The sequence below is a fragment of the Indicator indicator genome, chromosome Z (assembly GCF_027791375.1).
Source record: "Indicator indicator isolate 239-I01 chromosome Z, UM_Iind_1.1, whole genome shotgun sequence".
Classification (NCBI taxonomy): Eukaryota; Metazoa; Chordata; class Aves; order Piciformes; family Indicatoridae; genus Indicator; species Indicator indicator.
The window spans coordinates 81,902,322-81,922,100 of NC_072053.1; the positions used below are offsets into that span (position 1 = coordinate 81,902,322).

Consider the following 19,779-nt stretch of genomic DNA (forward strand, 5'->3'; position numbering starts at 1 on the left):
AAACTTCTCATTAATCAATAGACCTGAGTCTTTTTTCAGAGCTACTCTGAACCCCTTCTGCACCCAGACTTTCACAGAACAAAAATCATGACATTTATACAAACAGAAAGGTACCGAGTAGTGAGAGCTAAGTAAACCAAACCTGCTAGTAGATGATTTCTATTTGAAGTTCATGATGCTAGAGTTTCATTTTCACACAATTAATTTACCTTGTGGACAGATTCAGAAGCTGCCTGTTAGGATGTCTTATGCAAAAGCCTAAGATGGGCTACAGGAAACCAGTAAGATGTTGGCATTCAAAGCAGGGAAAAACCCATTAAACTGGACATTTTCATTTTACTTTCCAGTTTATTTCACTCCCACATAGGCTTAATTTTGCTAGGAGTTTTCAGTGAAACGGAAGAGTGCCACAGAAAAATTCCATTTGTTTTGTTGCACAATACTTTCACACTTCCTATATGGAATTAACACAAAACCAGATGGAAGTGTTAAGGTAGGATGCTGAATATCAAAGGCTCACTCTTGGAGCATTTTGCTTTTTCACTTTCCTATATTTTCTCTCTCTCAATTGTACTGATTGTGTTGTGTACTCTTTTTTTTTTCCTTTGCTTTTTTGGAGAGCTGCTTGCTTGCTTTCAGGTCAATGAACATCAGAGGCACCTAGAATAATCAAGGTGAGGTGCTTAGTTTTCAGTATACCTAATGATCAGTTCCCTCCATTTCTCTGCTGAATGCTTCCCAGGAATACTGCCTGAACTCTGTTTCTCTCCATGCCTGTGGTGAAGCATGTCTTTTTATAACTAAAGGTGTGCACACCCAAGGTAGTCAGCTCACCAACACCTGCTCCACTTGTTTCTAACTACAGGTGTGCATACCCGGGGTAGTTAGCTCACCATCTGCTCCACTTTTTATTCCCTCTCTCTAAAGTAGTGTCTTAAGTGTCCTACAGCATGTAAACAGACTAAAATACCAACATACAGACTCATCATCTCTCAACTGAAGCTGACTTGTGAGAACAGATGTGCCTAAGACAAGAGTCGAGATAAAAGAAATCTGATGGGATCCAGCAGATCCAGAGGCAAAGATCAAACTTCACCTGGCACGAAGCTAACAAAAGACCTTACTTACCGCATGCACTTCTCCAGAACTTCTCTCACAAATTTGGGTTTGGGCTTTTCAAGGTCCTGAGTAAGACAATCTGACCTATGGAAAGGACAGAATGCAATAGCTTTCAGCAGAAGAATTTATGCTTTATAGTCTCCTTTTGGCTTGGTCTAAATAGGTACAAAACAATCACAGCCCAAGGACAGCTGGAGTGCCTGACACTTAGTTTTACAGTGTAAGCAATTTTAAGACAATGAGGTAAGTTTATCGCCATTTCCTTACTGGCCCATCAGTATTCTTGGAATCTGTGTCTGACAAATTTTCAAGTAGCTTCCCTTCCCCCATCAGATTAAAAATAATTTGTGCTTAGAGTTAGCTAGTTGTCCCTTTCCTTAGGAAAGGAGCCTTGTGTGATTTCATAGACTGTTTCCCATCACAGGAATTTTTGAGCTTTTGGATGATTTTAAGTGCATTTCACATAAAGAAGAGGCTCATATACAGTCATATGTGAGAGCTGTGAAAAAAGGCATCTTCTGAGAGAGACACAGAGAAGCATTTGCCATCAAGCAACATCCAGGAAAAGAGAATCATCTCTTTGAAGATTGCTGCCTGGTCAGTCAACTTGGATCTATACTAGGATAGCCATCAAGCACTTAACTCCGTATGAGGACAACACAAGAAACTTAAGTAAAGCCCCAAGAATACAATTCAAAAAGGTTTGTACCCCTCTCCACAAAGACACTTGAGAAGATCAGCAGATACGGCAGCAGGCTGTGGAAGTTACTGTAGGGGGGCATTTAACCCCAACATGATCCTCCTTGCTATAATAAAGCATTTAGGGTAGGGCAGACAGCAAGATCACAGACTAAATACAGGATACAAAGAGTCAGGGCAAACCATCAAAAGTAAAGAAGGGAGTCATTTTGGAAAACTTGCCAGCAACTGACTGAGGACACAAAGAAATCATGTTTCTCCTCCTGTTTAGGGAATGCTGACACTGTCTTGAGAGATTTATCACAAAGTTCACCAAGGACAATACAGTGACTAAAGAGATTACCAAAATAATCCACCACTGGGTGGTGGTGAACAGATTAAGAAATATCTCAGAAGGGCTGGTGGAAAGCAATTAACAGGGACACTGTGTTGTCACGTTTCCTGGATTAGTTCGGGATCTTAAGGTTTTTGCAACATCAGGTTCAAATCAAAAGAAGAGAAACTTACCAATCTTCCCAGCTCCAACGGAACTGGAAGTTGCTCAAGTGGTGAGAAAACCAGTTAATAAATCTTTATTAGAAGGAAAAAGAGAGTTCCATTAAGTATCAGAATTGCAGGAAAATGAGATTCTCTCAAAAATTCATTCTACTTTTCCAAAGAAAGCCTAAACTCCAAAGCTGTTACAGCATTAAATAGGCATTTATACTGAGAGATTCAAAAGACTGACTTCAGAGTCATAAAAAAGCTTTTACAGACAAATAGTCTGCCATGTTCTGCTGTTTCATAGAAAAAGATGAGCCATTAAACTAACAATGAAAATTTAAACTTACTGTGCATATGCAACTTCCACATTTTTGATGAGCAATTTCAGCTCTCCTACACAATGCTGACTTTACTCAAAGGGCGAAAGCACTACCACTTTCCTCCTGTGTGGCACTCATGCCATTAACCACCTCCAGCCAGGTCCAGACCACCAGGGAGCAGGTGCAGTACTAGAAAAAAGTACCATGCAACTACCAACAGCTTTGAACACGGAATATCTGCCACCAGTATTAACTCTCCTATATAGAGAAGCAGACTTGTGACCTCTGAGAAAGTGTCTCTGAAGGAAAGGCAAGCAGTCCTCCACCTTCTCGGACTGCTCAAAGCCAGAGCCCAGAAAACAATTTGAATAGCACTATGATGTTCCAACAAGGATTTCTGACTGCTCTTTTGACAGCCTCTTTAAAACTTAGTGGTGGTTTCCATCGTCCCCAAAGCAGATTTACCTGTCCACACATGTTGTATTCATTGTATCCAAACGCATGTAGAGCATTTCTGTGGCTTGTGCAAGCTGGAAGTTTCTTATTAAGGCTTACAGAAAATCACTAGGCAAGTCAGATGTTATTCCGTTCAGGTTTTTTAATAGAATGTCATCGACCTTTTGTACTGAAAGCTCCCTGGATCTACTCCAAAATCAGATAAATCACAGTAAATCTATAGGGGGAAAAAAATGAAGCATATTGTGAGTTCTGTCCTCTAATCCCAGCCTGATTTTCTTCCATTATTGCAATGAGATTGCTGGCTTCTTCCATGAAAAGCCATTATTTGCATCATGTGACAAGACTGATTTAAGCAGACACCAAGCTCCTCATGGAGTACTGCTGTAATCTCACCAGTCTGGCTTCATGGGGTGCTGTTGATGCTTATCCATAAACAATCTCTGATCCTCAATGAGAAACTATGTGTACATTGATTTTACCCCACAAAGCCTTCACTCTTCTTACTCTGTCCCTATTAACTCTGACAAATTCCTGCATTGACATCCACTGAATTTGAGAGATAGAGTTGGCTCTGATCATTGAGATGATCTGATTTGCAAACAGTTTTTGGTGTGATGAAGTAGAGTGAAAGCTTGGGCACGAAATTACCAGTGGATTTGTTAACCACCCTCCATTCTGTCTTGTAGACTGATCTAAAACAATAACCTAACATGATCTAAAATGGCAGCAAATTAGGGGCAATGAAACAGCTAGCATTAGCTGGGAGTCAGGCCTCCTTCCTGAACATTTAACCATTTTGTCAAACTTTTTGAATGCTCCTAGTGGGAGCATTCTGTGGGAAATCAGGAACTCCCAACTCTCTTGAATCATCTGCTACACTTCCTACTGAAGGGAAGAAGAAAAAAAAAAGTTCAGGCACTCACACAATTGTTAGAACAAAAAAATCAAGTCTGTCACTTCCTCTCCTTCTCAGCCTTTAACATGTCTGTGACCATGCCACACATTGTCTAGAGCTAAACAGGCTGCACTGAGTGTTTTATTTTATCCCCTCACCAAGGCAGCACTTCTTGGGAAGCTTAGAGAAAGTACCAGAACATTCTCCAGAAAGCTGAAGAGCCTTGTCTACTTGGTATATCTAGACCTGTGCTAAGTGGTCTCTTCTACTCTTTCCTGTGAGTCTTACAGGCAATGTTTCATGCAGCTGCTGTAGAATATTGTACCTACTGCTATCCCATCATTTACAGAACAAACAAAAGGAGGACTCCATTGTATGAATGCTGTCCAGCAGCACAGAAAGGATACAACTTGTGGTAATGAGCCAGGCTGAAGTTTGCACAGTTCAATCAGCAGTGTTGTGTACATGACTTCAATGTGTGGAGGAGATGGAAGCTGAAACAGTTCTGCAAATATCACCTGCAGGAGAGGAAGGCACAGAATCAGAGCAGAGTCCACTGTGGCCTGCACAACCCTCAGTATCAGAATAGTGGTCATCCATCTCAAACAATTACATATCCAAAACCCCCCATATTAATCTGTCAAATGCATGCTCCAGAAAAATAAAATCCTATAAAGGTAGTGGTAACCCTACACTGTATTAACACAGGGCTCTCTAATTTCCCTCACCACTTCATACTGCCAGTGCTATACATCTACTATATCTAACAAAGACACCACATAACTGTCCATCTCTTCTTTTCTCCTATGCAAAAACTTCACATAAACAAAGCCACAGGTTCCAACTGAAAATAACAACAACCCAAAAAGAGTACTGTTTGGCACAGGATCCTTCTAAGAAAACTCAAAACCAGCCCTGCAGCTGAGATTTTATTTTCAGGTTTGCCTATCATAACAGCATGTCAGCCTCTGAGAGCTACAAAAACATCATCACTCTACAACATCAATCTCTCGAGTTTATGTTTAGTTCACGTGCCATTCTCAACTAGATTTAAATCACATCAAAGGCAGCTTAGGTTCATTATGGCTGGTCAATTTCCTCTTGAAATTTCTGAATGAACAAGGAAGAATTGAAGCTTAACTGAGTAAGCTTTAGAAAAATCTTACAAGTATAAGAAATCAACATCCATTTATAGACTCCACAAAGAGCACATGAAAACACATTGTCTAGAATTTGTTATTTTAAGGAAGGACTTAAAAGCATGAAGTGGCTATAAGGAGATGGAGAACCTTTCTGTGACAGAATAATTTGGACATACTGTTAAGGCAAATACGGCAAAAAGGTCAAGGAAATCCTCTCAAGTAGAAAACTGCTGCTCTACTTGACACAGAAAATCACAATGGGATGATCAGTCATTATCTGAGATACTGCATAAAAATGCATTTGTGATATCCACCACACATTCATTATCAAATGCTCAGATTAAGTGTTTCAAACTGACAAACCATGTTTTGTGAAAATAACCAGGCCACATGAAAGATTAGGACACTGATGATCTGAATGCTTAAACTCTGTCAAGCCCAGGCTGTGCCAAAAGGAACACAAGTGGGTACAGCAATCTGACAAACAAATGACGCTCCACAGACATTATCTGACCACAGCCACCAGAGACATCCACACAGACATCTTTGAGAAGCTACTGAGAGAAAGGCACCACATTTCAGTGTTTCACACAAGATACCAGGTAGGAAGGAACATTTTGTTCTTGGCGTGACAGCCTGTGACGTGGAGCCTCCAGGGTCCCAGAAGCAGGCATACTTAACAGAATAACAGAATCATTTCGGTTGGAAAAAACCTTTAAGATCATTGACTCCAACCATTATCTAACTCTGCCAAGTCTGGTGCTAAACCATGTCCCTGAGCACAATGCCCCTACCCCTCTGAAACACCTCCAGGGATGGGGATTCAACTACCTCCTTGGGGAGCCTGTTCCAGTGTTTTGAGAACCCTTTCATTGAAGACGTTTCTCCTCATGTCCAAGGTAAACCTCCCCTGGTGCAACTTGTAACCATTTCCTCTCATGGTGGGAAAAGAGACCAACCCTCATCTTGCTACAACTCCCCTTCAGGCAGCTGTCAAGAGTGAGAGGATCTCTCCTCTGCCTCCTTTTCTCCAGACTAAACAATCACAGTTCCCTCACCTGCTCCTTGTAAGACCTGTTCTTCAGCCCCTTCACCAGCTTCACTGCCCTCCTCTGGACATGCTCCAGCACGTCAATGTTTATCTTGCACTTAGGGCCCATAAAGGGAACACAGTACTCAAGAGGTGGCCTCACCACTGCTGAGTACTGGGGGAACGTTGTTTTCCTGGTCCTGCTTGTCACACTATTGCTGATCCAGGTTACCAGGAGGCTGGTGACCTTCTTGGCCACCCGGGTACACTGCAGGGTCACGTTCAGCCAGCTGCCAAACAACACCCCCAGATCTTTTTCTACTGGGCAGCTTTCCAACCACAAAGGAAGCCTACTTGGGAAGGTTACATTAAACTGTTTGACTGTTATGTTCTCACTTAAATAACACTTTTATTTGTTAGACAGTATTACTTCTTAAATTCAGTGACTTACTGAAATAGTGAAATTTCACTATTAAAACCATGTATGTTACCAACTTGACTGTTAAGAGAGATCCTAGAAGAGAGGATCATCAAGCGGAATGAACAGAAGCCTGGAAAAAAAAGCATTCTAAGCCTTAACAGCTCTGGTGGTTCACTGAAAGTAAGCAGTCATAAACAAGCAATTAAGTTAATATTCTAAAATAACTCATAATTGCAAGAAAAAGGAAATTATTACATTAATAGTTAAGGAATTTGTACACCAGTCTTGCACTTTTCTTTCCAGTAATTCCATCTATTTCACATCCTACAAGCTTCTGAATCAAACACTGTCCAGGGCCTTTAGGTAACTTATTTCATCAGGAATTGCAGTAACTCTTTGTTGGCATTAATGTACAGCTGAGCACAAAGCACACAACCAAGCACAGGACCTGAAGATACTGAAGATAAGGCTACTGAAAGGTACTTCGATATCAAAGGCAGAAAGTTGTTAATTTTAATATTCTTCTCTTCTAAATTCAGAGTACAAAAAGAACAAGCTGACCAAAACCAATGTAAACTTTCAAGCATTCAGAATATTTGGCATTTTGGTGTCAAGAGAAATTCTCAGTCCCACTTTCATTAAGATAAATCTTCTACATAAGATTACTTCTTGTTGTAATTAACCTAGAAATTGCTACTTACAGCTACTTCTTCATAAAGCCTTTATATGACAACTTGCTATTATTACTGAAATCTCTTAATCCACTTCAACTTTTGATGGAAAATAATGAAGTTTTATACAGCTCTGCATCTTGAAAACAGACCTTAGAAAGAAGGCATTAAAAGAAAACCCACATTCTTCATTTGATATATTTACTTGAAAATCTCTAATACGGAGGATGCTCTGGAGAAAACACAGTTATTCCATTTTAAGTTCTCTTCGGGGCCAGTTGAACAAAATAATTTAGAAGATACAAATATAAATCATACAGAATGGCTGAATCTGATTTGAGATAACCCAGAAAAAAGCCCCTTGCATAAAGCAGTCTCACCTAGACCAGGTTACTCAGGTGTCCTGTTAAGTTTTGAACTTCCTCAAAGACAGAGAATCCACTTCTCTTGGCAAACACTTCCAGTATTTGATAACCCTCACAGTTAAAAAAAACCAACAAACCAAAAGCATGCAACCAAACAAAACAATCCAAAAGATATTTTTTATGCTTAAATGGAGTTTCTTGCATTCCAGTTTGTGTCTATTTCCTTTTGTATTTCAAACTTTTATTCTAAACTAAAAGTGACTCAAGTGTAGCCATCAGAAGTATCATATGTAAGACTTCAAGAGTCTGAGAAATTCCACAACCTGGTTTACCAGTGCACTAAGAAATGTCAACAGTTGACCAAAGCTCCCCTGCACCAAGTCCAAATGACAACAAAAAAACATAAAACTAACACTCAGATATATACAACCTGCTCATTTAAAACCCATGGGCTGAATTCAACAATGTTTTGGCTGACTCTCATACCAAACTGTAATTTAAGGGACCTATCCTGGAACTAACTGGGACATGTTACTCATGAAGCTACAAAAGATGTTATCTATAAATTCCATACCTCTACTATGTGGTAGTTCAAAGGGATCTTGTTATTTCCTGGATAGCTCAACAGCTGTGCAGCACTGCAAAACCACAGATTTAATTAATAAGATAAAGCAGCAAATGTGATGTAAAGATCAAATAAAGTTACAGAAAAAATTCTGGACAAGAGTTCACACAAAAGCAGCACAAACAAGTTAACAATCCTTTTCCAAAATCTGTTCTTCAATCTACAGAATGCTTAAAACAGAAACAGCACAGCAACACACCAGCATTTTCCAAACCGTGACTGTAATGATGTATTTCATCTCAACGTAGTTGCATCACTTGAACACTAATGCTACACAAAGTAGTTTTGCATAAATAGTCACAGTGATTTGCAATTCTGGTGTGCATATATATTTGAAAAGAAAAAACAAAAACAAACAACAGATGTTCAGAATGACTTGAAAGCACAATTAAGCTAATGGATTATGTAAGAAATTCTCAGGCTTCATCTTTTAATCAGCTTATTACCACCTATCATTATTACAGGGCAAACGACTGCTATTTCCTTATTTTACTTCTACCTCTCTGGCAAATTTGCATCTCCCTCTAGTCTTTTACTTTCCTCTGAGTACTAACAAAGACTACCCCAGTAACCTCAACAACCCTTAATTTCTAGTTTCTGATGATTCAAAGAGCTGTAGCAAAAAATATCTTTACCACATGCCATTACTAAAAACATTGTTTCTGCCCATTCCTTCCCTAGTATACGAAGTGTGGTGATTTTCATTCGACACAACACAGCCAACCACCTGTTGTGAACCATCTGAGTTATCGACTACCCACACCAGATATTGCTGTGGCAGAAATGAAGTGCCCTGTTTACTGGCACAGATGAATTCAAATTAATGAAACCTGCTGGCCCTGAAAGGACTCCCCAAAGCGAGCTCAATTATCTCTGTCATGTAATCCCAAAGAGAAGAATGCAACAAGGAGTAGGAAGCTGAAGTGTGGCTCATGAATACCAGCGTGCAGTCAGATGCAGATGAACCAACTCAAGGTTCACCATATCCCAAAAACAACTGCCTCAAAATTCCAGGACTCTCCAGAGTGTGTCTGCCTGTACTCTCAAGGAACTCCCACTGTCCCTCTGGATCATGCACACTCTCCGTTATCTGCGTATCAGAGACTCGCAGTGTTCCAGGCAACAGCTCTAAGTTTTGCCAAATGCACTAGGAAATGTTTAATCTTGAGTTCTTGTCTAACCAGAGTAGGACTCTGAACATCCCTGACGGCACCAAAGCCCCATAGTGCTAAGATCTTCCTACCAAGTCTTTCTCTCTTTCCAGTGGGATTTGATGATGCAGTGAAGGTTCTCTTCTATCACAAATCTTTCAACAGAGTGGCTGCCAGGCATGACAGGTCCCTGGGAAGAAAGAATGGAGACTCATGAAAGATGACTACTCGTGCAGCGGTACTACAGGTAGTAAGATACTCTACACAGATTTACAGCTGGAAAAAAAACAGTCCTAATTCCACATCAAAGGTTTCAGCTGCTCCTTATCCTTCAGAACTGAGAAGCTGCTGAGGCACAGTTCCACATAAACCTCAGACTGATGTTTAACATAAAATGAATACCAGACTCCTTAAAAAAAGGAATGGGAACAAAACCAGAGAATGTGGTTATACATCTGCTTCCTTTTTCACTTTGTGGAGCCATCATGCAGGCCATCAGCATGTGGCCTGGAAGAAAAAACAAAACCACAGTTGAGATGGAACATGGTAAAGAAATAAATCCAGGGATGGCCAGGATAGTGTGGAGAGAACATACAGTCATGGTCTTGTCTGTTGCAAAACTCGGAGGCCAATAAGTGAAGAGAAAGCAGCAGATTTAAAGGAAAGTGAGGTTAAAAAGCATTCAGGGAATGCAGTACACATTCTTTTCCTCCTCCTCCACTTCTGTCTGTACATCTGCTGGTGGCCACTGCTGGCGGTAGATTCTTGAGATAGATGGGTCTTTGACAGACACCAATTAAGCATTCATTTGTTTCACAACAAGCATCAGTAAAATGTAACAGATGAGTAAGCAACAGTATTTAAACATCACAATAAATAAATCACAATCTAGTCCAGAAAAAGACTTAACTTCATGGCAGGAAAGCCCAAGCCTATGAATGCAGTTTTACTAGAAACACTAGAGAATTCAGTCAACACTGTCCTTACAAATGGAAGCATCACAACATCTCACTAACAGATTTCCTTTGTACAGTGATGTGGTCACTTAATTTCTGCAGAAGTTCTAACGCAGAACTGCTGCTGTTCTCCAAACCACTTGCTATCCTGGGAGAGGGGAGATCACATTTTAACCAATATTGCCCAGGAACCTAGATGTGAAATCTGCTCACCATCCACTGCAGCAATCACATACCTCAGGGTCATCTGTGTAGTCAAACATCCTAAAAATAACCCTTGGCATTGGATACACAGAATCTTCAGTATGAGGTGGTGGAGTGAAGGGAGGCAGATTGTGTTGCAGGGCTTCACAAAGAATGCTGTCAAAAGCCAGGTAGGGCCTCAAGATGTGTCGCTCTTGCCAACGGTCTTTCTTCAGCTTCTGAATCTGAGACCAAAGGCAGTCTAAATACTGAAGGAAAAAGGTGAGAAACAGATGGGCTAAATCTTGTAGCAAAGCTGGCAGCTCCCTGAACTATCAGAAAAGCATTTCTTAAATTTGGGATTCCTTTCAGAAAAAAAAAACACAGTTTCTCAAACTGCTGATTCACTAAACCAAGACATAATTGAAGAACTCTAAATGCCAGATATAGTCCTAATTCCACACAACATTGTGTCACGAATTTCACTGCTGGCAGATGTTTAGCCACCAACAGGCAGCTCAGGAGTTCAAGTATGATGGCCATCCTTTGCATCTCCCAGTGAATCAACAGCAGTGAACTTTATTTCGGCGACTGGTCATTGGTGGTGACATAGTATTAACCTTAAAACTGAAAGGATGCTCCTCAGAACTGCCATGCTGTGCCCAGAGCAATCAAAAAAACTACTGCATTTTCAAAACAAATACAACGGTATCAGATATTAAATACCCTTTCTGTTGTTTTCAACAGCTTTGTGAGTCCCAGCATTCTCCCAGAGATGACACAGACACATATGCAACTGGCAGTAGCCTTGCTCTTTTTAATCACTCTCTTGCTAAAAGCAGCCCAACAACTCTGAAGGCCTATGGTCTTACTGAATGCAGTTACAAGTTCTAATGGCTGCAGGAAATGTCTTTACATGGAAGTATTTGTATGTACTGAAATGATCACACTACAAAATGGGAACAGAAATAGCAACAGCCAGCACCTGAAATGAACTTTGGTGATAGTCTGGGCAACACATGGCCTGAAATGCACTCTGCTAATCTCTTCTCTACTGAACTAAATAAGGTAATTCAGGCAATGAGCAGACAGAATACCCACACTGGCAAACCAGTCATAATCAGAGAGCCTATCTCTCCAAATTATGTTAAACAAGTCAATTGTTAGGATTGTGATTTAATTAGAACAGTGAATAAAATGTAAGAGTGCCCTGTTCCAAAACTTCCAGAAAATTAATTTAGATCACAATTTCCAACTAAATTTGTCTTCAAACTTGTGGGAAAGAAAAAAATCCAGGGGCACCTGAAAAGGCAAATTCTACTCCAAATTTACCAGATGCCACCTTTCCCCTCCAGTATTTTTTGGCTTAATTGTAAAAGACATCAGAGTAACTGCTGCACACAGTTTCTACATATGTTTAGAACCCAGACTGCAAAGCCACTACAAAGGTTTCTTTCTTCACAAGAAAAATATTAAGGTGTAACGTTACGTTCTGCTTCTCACCAATGTCCCTTTATCAAGAAGCCCAAAACTACTCCAAAACAAATACTACAATTTACAATAATTTCTCACTTCACAGCATTTCCTTAGGAGCTTGTCAGTAAAAAACAAAACACTGTCCTGCTCACCCCATAAAATCTTATATTTATGTCCAGGACTTATGGGAGAATTCCTCAATAAGAACTTGCTAGATTGATTCATAAGCGGGGGACAACTCAAAGCATGGATACTTTTAAAGGTGCCTCTTCATTTTATGATAAAAGAACGCCTTGATAAAAACTGCATTGAAAGAATGCAGTGTAAAGTCCACTCACCTCTTCTTGTGGATGTGGTTTATCAGCAGTCCAGACTTGTAGCATGGGGACATGAATCTTCTGGCGGCGCCTGTTTGCACAAGGAAAAAAAAAAAAAAAAACAAAAACAGCCTATAAAAGACTACTTTAGGGCAGTAATTTTTCTTATTTTGAGCGTACTATTTGGTCTCTTCAGCTGATGAAGTCCACGGTACAGAAAAAAACAGGTTAGTGACTACTTAAAATACCTCTACTATCTTATCTTGACAGTAACATTAACTTGAAGCACCTAGACAGAAAGCAGTCACACCACAGAGCACCACTGTAACATCCCATCAGCGCTTAACAACTGCAGCTGCTCCAGCCTGAGCAGAACAAGACGTTCAACATATCTTAGAACTGGGCAACAGAACTTTTCAAACTCAAAAATTTCCCCATCTATTCTATTTTCATTTTTTTACCCCCAAAGAATGGTTCAGATCTGACTTTAGAAGTGAGCGATAATTAGTGCTAATGATCCACACCTAAACAGATGCCAACAGCAGTACTGTTAATGGATTACTTACTTCAAATAACTTTCTGTCTGTGACAACAGACGATCCATTTCAGCATCCTTCTTCTCATATAGCTCCTTTCCAACCCAAGGCAAAGATGACAGAAATGCAAAGACATACCAGTCACATCGTACCTGCAGGAAAAAACATACTGAAACCTAAGCATACAAGGAAATTCCGAAATATCTTGCACACACATCCATTTTAATTTAAATGAAAACACTAGCAAAACTAGCATTTTGGAAGGATGTAAAGACAGCAGTTGAAGACAGGATTAGCAAGCAATGAAAAATCCCCAAACATTCTTGCCTGAAATGTATCAGTTTTCACTAGGGTCAATGTGTCTTCACTGGGTTAAGAACTGGCTGGATGGCCAAGCCCAAGGAGTGGTGGGGTGAATGGAATTAAATCCAGCTGGCAGGTGGTCACAAGCAGTGTTCCCCAGGGCTCAGTACTGCAGATAGTTCTATTTAATGTCTTTATCAATGATTTGGAAAAGGGGATTGTGAGGCACCTTTACTAAGACTGCAGATGGCACCAAGTTGGGTAGAGTGTTCACAGAATCACAGGATGTTAGTTTGGAAGGGACCTCAAGAGATCGAGCCCAACCCCCTTGCCAAAGCAGGATCACCCAGGGGAGTCTGCACAGGAATGCATCCAGATGGGTTTGGAAAGTCTCTAGAGAAGGAGACTCCACAACCTCCCTGAGCAGCCTGTTCCAGGGCTCCGTCACCCTCACTGTAAACAAGTTTTTCCTCATGTTGAGGTGAAACCTTCTATGTTCAACTTTGTATCCATTGGTCCTTGTCTTATTACTGTGCACCACTGAAAAGAGATTGGCCCCCTCCACTTGACACCCACCCCTCAGATATTTATAGACATTGATCAGATCCCCTCTCAGTCTTCTCAAAATTAAACAGCCCCAGGGCTCTCAGTCTCTCTTCACAGGGGAGATGCTCAAGTCCCCTAATCATCCTTGTGGCTCTCTGTTGGACTCTCTCCTCTGCTTGAGGGCTAGAAGGCTCTACAGAAGGATCTGGACAGCTGGATTGATGGGCCAAGACTAATGGGATGAGGTTCAAGCAGGTCAAATGACTGGGTCCTGCACTTTGGTCACAACAACCTCATGCAACACTACATGCTTGGGGCAGAGTGACTGGAAAGCTTCCTGACAGAAAAGGACCTGGGGCCATTGGTCAACAGCAGCTGAATATAAGCCAGCAATGTGCCTATGCGGCCAAGAAGACCAACAGCATCCTGTCCTGTATCAGGAATAGTGTGACCAGCAGGACCAGAGAGGTGTTTGTACCCCTGTACTCAGCACTGATGAGGCCACAGCTCAAATACTGGGTTCAGTTTTGGGCCCTTCACTACAATGACATTGCAGTGCTGGAGCAGGTCCAGAGAAAGGCAATGAAGCTGGTGAAGCTTATGAAGCACAGGTCTTGTGAGAAGCAGCTGAAAAAACTGGGGTTGCACGGTCTGGAGTAAAAAGAGGCCAAGGAAAGACCTTCTCACTATTTACAACTGCCTGAAAGTTGGTTGTAGCAACGTGGGGCTCAGTTTCTTCTCCCAAGAGTGACAGGACAAGAGGAAATGGCCTGAAGTTGCACCAGAGGAGATTTAGGTTGGATCTTAGGAAAAATTCCTTCACTAAAAGGCTTGCCAAGGCGAGGAGCAGGCTGTCTGGGGAAGCGGTGGAGTCACCATCCCAGGAAGGATTTAAAGGCTGTGTAGATACGGTGCTGACAGACATGGTCTGGTGGTGACCTGGCAGTGCTAGGTTAATGGTTGGAACTTGACAACCTTGAAGTTCTTTTTCAGCGCAAACAATTCTTCGATTTTTTAATGTGAATCCTGAGAAGCAGACTTTAAAAATTATATAATTCTCAGAGTCTTTCTGCAGATTATCAATACAGCAAAACAAGCCAGGCACTATGCATTTGCCAAAGTAAAATAAAATGAATTAGCTTTAGATATTTCACTATAAAGTGGAATTATATTTCTGCTGTGTGCATGTATTTTCTAATTGCAACAGGCTCCTTTCACTCATGCTGAGGAAACTGCACACAGCAGTCCTTTTAGTTTGCTCTCTCTAAAACTTCTTGGGTTCTACGTATAACTATCAAAATAATGGTACAGAAAAATGGTGAAAACAGCAGAGGTGCCCACAGATCTTTTGCTTACTTGGGGTACATCTTCCTCCTGTGTCACACTCACAAAGTTCTCAAACATAGCTACCATTGAAGGTGCAGCTATCACATGACAATTCACAAGGTCGGACAGAAAACGAACCTAAAAGAGACCAAAAAAAATATCATGTTAAGTGAATGCTTTTTCAACTGACCACACAAGAAAGAAAAAGCTTCACTTAATTAAAGAAACCATCAATGAAAGTCAAATTTTCATTCAGTAGCACAAAAGGAGAAATACTGCTCACTGTACAGAAACATATTTCAACCCTGGAAAACAAGTACTGCGCTAATATATCTCTCATCATCTTGCCTGCAGTCTGCTTCACTGCAATAACACTGCAAGGAAGGGTGGGAAACACCAGTATGCATCCAAAGACACACAAACTGGAGTTACAGGAAAAAAAAAAGAAACAGCTGGTGCTTCTATCTAGTCTGAATGGTATCAGACCACTAAAATATAAAAATGGAACAATATAAAAATGGAAAAAAACCTTCAGAAAAGCTGGAGTGTATTGCTTCTGAGTTCAGAAATACATCAGGAAACAGCAGTGCTGAATCAGTAGGCCATTATACATGATTAATTCTATAATTATTTACACATAAATACAGAAAATTACACAGAGAGAGCTATGGAAAAACTGCTGCCACTTTCAGGCTTCAGAACTCTGACAGATTGATGGCATGCTGGGAATCAAATGGCCCTGTTTGCCTGGGAAACAAAAAAAAAAATCTCCATGGCAGGAATAGATCCCTGATTTGGCTGCACTCCAGTAAGAAATCCAGACTGACAGAAATCGGAATTTTAGCAGAAAACACCTCAGGCAGAGCATTGCTCCTTTTTTTTTCCCCCAGAAAAGTCCTTCAGACTTAAGGCGTTAGTAGGAGCTGATCTTTCCGAGTATCAACACAATCGTAACAGACAATATAGTCCAAAATCTAGCAACAAAAATCTCACCTATTTTTGCTTAAGGGCTCATTTATTAATTAAGGGAACAGTCAGAGAAAGTAGTAAAAAAAAAAAAAATCAACACAGGTATTCTGATTAGTACACAGAACAACTGGAAACAAGTACCACACTCCTACTTCCCACTCACTGCTCTGAAGAGTCTTTCATAAAGCTGAGGGAGGATTTCCTCTGCCTCTCCCTTCAGTGTTAATCTCCCAAGTCATCTGTGTATGAGTGTGATCAGGAAAGGTGAAGATCAAGCCAAGGGACAGCACATTCACAGTAGTAACGGGGATTTTATTAAGAAGTGTCCCACAGCTGAACAGCAGTCTCTTAACACAGATACACTGTAGCATTACAATCTTAATTTCTTCCAGGCGGGTTCAAAAGAAGTTGAGGAGATTGGCTTTTAAATGAGACACTGCTTAAAATCTCTAACTGCAAGAAGAGCTAAGCAAGTGGTTTCAAAGGCAGACAGCACTTAAAACTGCCTGTTTGATCTCAGCAGAATGAAAGCACAGACCTGATAACAGCCATCAAATACAGCTTTTGAGAACCAGACTGTTCATTTTCTTTTCATTTTTCACCATGACAGCTACAAGATCACACACCTCTGAACACCAAGGAAACGCATGACTTTTCTTCTAGGGTTTTTTTAATAACAATAATTTCTAAAATTTATGTTTAGTATTTATTTTTAATTTTTTTTTTGTCTGTAGACTGGGTGGTGGGGAACACCACTCTTCACTGCAAATTAATTTGTCACTGGCAAAATAGACAGCTGGAAGCCAATTTTGCAACTGTAATATGTTTTTTCACCCCAAGGAGGGAAACCCTTCTTACAGAAGAGGCATTTCCTCTTGGTATATCTACAGTGCATTGAACATTGAGGCCAGAGAGACTGTAATACACACTGAAAGGACCAGTTCTTCTAGAACAAAAAGGTGAAAGGAAGAGGAGAGAAAAAGGAGGAGGAATAATGCAAAAATCAAACAAAACCACACTTACTAAATGCACGGCCTCGTTATACATATTGACTTTCAGACATTCTTTAAGCTGGCGAATCATGGCTTCTACAAACTCCCCACCAAAATTGTAGTTCCTGGCATTCAGCAGCCCAACCAGTGTGGTATAAACAGTAAGCTTTTCTGGTAACAGACGTGCACTGAGACACAGAAAAAGAAGCACCATGTTAATTGTTTATTCATCATCTGCCAACTGGAAACTGCACAGCATCTTAGAATCTGCTTATTGTAAGTTAAACTTGGTCACAAGGAAATGAAAAAAAAAGTGTTAGTGTGATCTTGCAGCTCTACCCCCTGGTTAATGTTTTACAGACAATTTGGTTTTTTTTTTTTTTTAACTACAGATGTTCAGAAAGGTAAGTGCTGCTTCCAGGTATGTTTAAGGTATATGCTTGTTATTTATTTCTAAATGAGTATTCCAGAAGGTGGACCAACTACTAAGCGCTAGAACTTACACAAGGACATAAGACATTGGATTAAGTGCTTAATTTAGAAATACTCATACAGCACCAGCAAGATTGCTCAAGAGATATACACTTTTTACACTATTAATTTTGATTCAAAGTTTCTGAAGTCAAGGTGACTGATTTTAAGCACAGCTCCTACGACCCATTTCTAATGGGCATAAACTAACCCTATGCTTGCAGAAGCGTCTTACTACAGAAAGTAACGAGTATCATTTGCTTTACATAGTAACAAACACTGCAACAATAGATACAAAGCAGCCATGAGCCTGGTGCATAGGCTGCAAATTAACACTCCTTCCATGCCTGTCTTACAGGCTCCTGCAGACTCTGCACAACCCCTCCCTCAGACACCACTCAGCAGCCCTAAACACAGGGCACCTCTGCTCCTGCTCTTTTACTAGCGAGAGGAAGGAGAGCTGCCAGCCGCCACAGAGTCTGCTTTCAGCTCTGTTCCCACCTTCTCTCCTCCAGAGAAGAGGCTCATGAAGACACAGATATCTCATTGCCAGAGAAGAGGACAAGCAATGAGAAAGCAGTAGTAATAGTATGTAAAATAGTAAGAACAGATAAATAGCTTTGGTGCTCCTCAGCATTTCATTGGGAAACAGGATATTGCTCAGCATGTGTTCTCACTGCCACTGTAAGGTACCTGCTCTGAGCATCTGCACACATTTCAAGTTAAAGAGGCATTTTCTTTGATTTACACCTACCAGAAAATAAGGTTATCCCTTTATTTTTTTCTTGCAGTAAAACAACCTCTACAAAAAGAGCACTCAGGAACTAAAACCATTCTTGGCATTTAAATTACCTTAAAGACTTATGCACAGAGAAGACAGCACCTCCCAGATTCCCAGACCTCCCGCATACGTACACAGTACATAGTATTCTTAGTATCTTGCTTTTGTAATTTGGCAGATCAGCTTCCAAAACACCAGCTAGGCCCTCCAAGTTGCTCTCCAAAGATGAATTGCTCTAAAATAAAACATATTAAACAGAAAGTTTTGTCATCAGGCAACACAAACCATCTCCTGATTTTCACATGGAAAGCAAGGAAGTTGGGTGAGAGCATCCCTTTTATGTCACCTCTTTTTTTGGAGCAACGTTTCAGTTCCCTTAGCAGTAAAGAAGTGCTCTCGCTTGCCTGAAAGAAGGAGCAGTTACTCCTCAGAAGCGCTGGACCTGATCATCCACCTCTCCCACCAACAACTCCAGTGCTCCCTTGGGATGCAAGATCTCACACTGCCTCAGGGGCATCCTGGTAAGCTGACTGAGCCTTGATTACTGATACAGCATAAACCACAACATCTTCATGCCCTGTTTTCTACCATATTGTTTTTGTCCTTGTCCTTTTATATCCCACTCCCTCATTCCCTAGCTCTTCTGTCAGTCTCAGAACCTGCCAGCAATTGGAACTTGTGCCTCAGGTGGAGCAGGTTAGCTCCTCTGCATCCCCAGTAGACTGGAACCACCAACAACATCCACAGGCACACGGTGATAACCAGACGCTGGCTGTTTATCATCGCTTGAAAGAAACAATACCAATGTTTAAGCGAATGCTCATGTAAGTACCTGGCTTTGTGAAATTGACAACTTTCCAACTATCTTATTTAAAAAACTTTTTAAAAATCGGGGGGTGGCTACTACAGACGAACCCCTAACAGCTAACACACAGAAAAAGGTGGGGTGGGGAAAATGAACGAATCAACAACGCACTTTTAACTTCCCGAGCTGCTGCTCGGGCCTCGGCCTGGCAGCGGCCCACCTACCTTCTCTCCCACCCTGCAGATCAGCGACTCGAGCCTCTCCTCGATCTCCGACGGCTCGGACGTCCTTCGTCTCTTGTGGGGCTGCCCTGCTCCAACACACCGACCACACCGTTACCTCCAGAGTCACCCACACAGAGGTTCCCCCTTGCCCCCGCCGCCAACCAAGCCGGCCCTCCACCCGCGCCCCAAACCTCCTTCCCGCCGCGCCGCGCTCCGGCCCAGCCTGCAGATCACGACTATGTGTATGTGTGTGTATGTGTGTGTCTGTGCGTGTGAGGCGGGCGTGCGGCGGGAGGGCCGTGGCGGGCACTCACCATCGCTGTCGTCGCTGTGTCGCCGCCGCGACATGGCGGGAGGCGCTGAGGGAAGCAGGGACGCCTCGCGCGGGACAGACAGCCGGGCTGAGCGGCCGCGCGCTCCTCTTCACCCCCCGCCCCACACCTGCTTCCGGCCACGCCGGGCTTCTGCTTCCGGGTGCGAGCCGCGCGCGGCACGGTGCCGCTCTGTTCGTCCC

The 19,779-nt window shown here is 41.6% G+C and overlaps 1 protein-coding gene across 4 annotated transcripts in view; it reads right to left on the reverse strand.

The window, feature by feature from the left end:
* The window catches only part of NCBP1 (nuclear cap binding protein subunit 1), a 33,236-nt gene extending 13,623 nt beyond the window's left edge, over positions 1 to 19,613 (reverse strand). The window contains exons 1-14 of one of the 4 annotated variants that reach the window (XM_054397513.1): positions 19,580 to 19,613; positions 19,266 to 19,351; positions 18,371 to 18,471; positions 17,016 to 17,172; positions 15,054 to 15,161; positions 12,879 to 13,000; positions 12,334 to 12,403; positions 10,573 to 10,788; positions 9,473 to 9,570; positions 8,179 to 8,242; positions 4,383 to 4,493; positions 3,087 to 3,151; positions 2,326 to 2,388; positions 1,129 to 1,203 (exon numbers count right to left, since the gene is read on the reverse strand). In XM_054397513.1, the coding sequence (XP_054253488.1) occupies positions 1,129 to 1,203; positions 2,326 to 2,388; positions 3,087 to 3,151; positions 4,383 to 4,493; positions 8,179 to 8,242; positions 9,473 to 9,570; positions 10,573 to 10,788; positions 12,334 to 12,403; positions 12,879 to 13,000; positions 15,054 to 15,161; positions 17,016 to 17,172; positions 18,371 to 18,471; positions 19,266 to 19,351; positions 19,580 to 19,613 (1,370 nt within the window). The other 3 variants (XM_054397512.1, XM_054397511.1, XM_054397514.1) reach the window with 3 other exon arrangements.
* Positions 19,614 to 19,779: the final 166 nt, after the last annotated feature.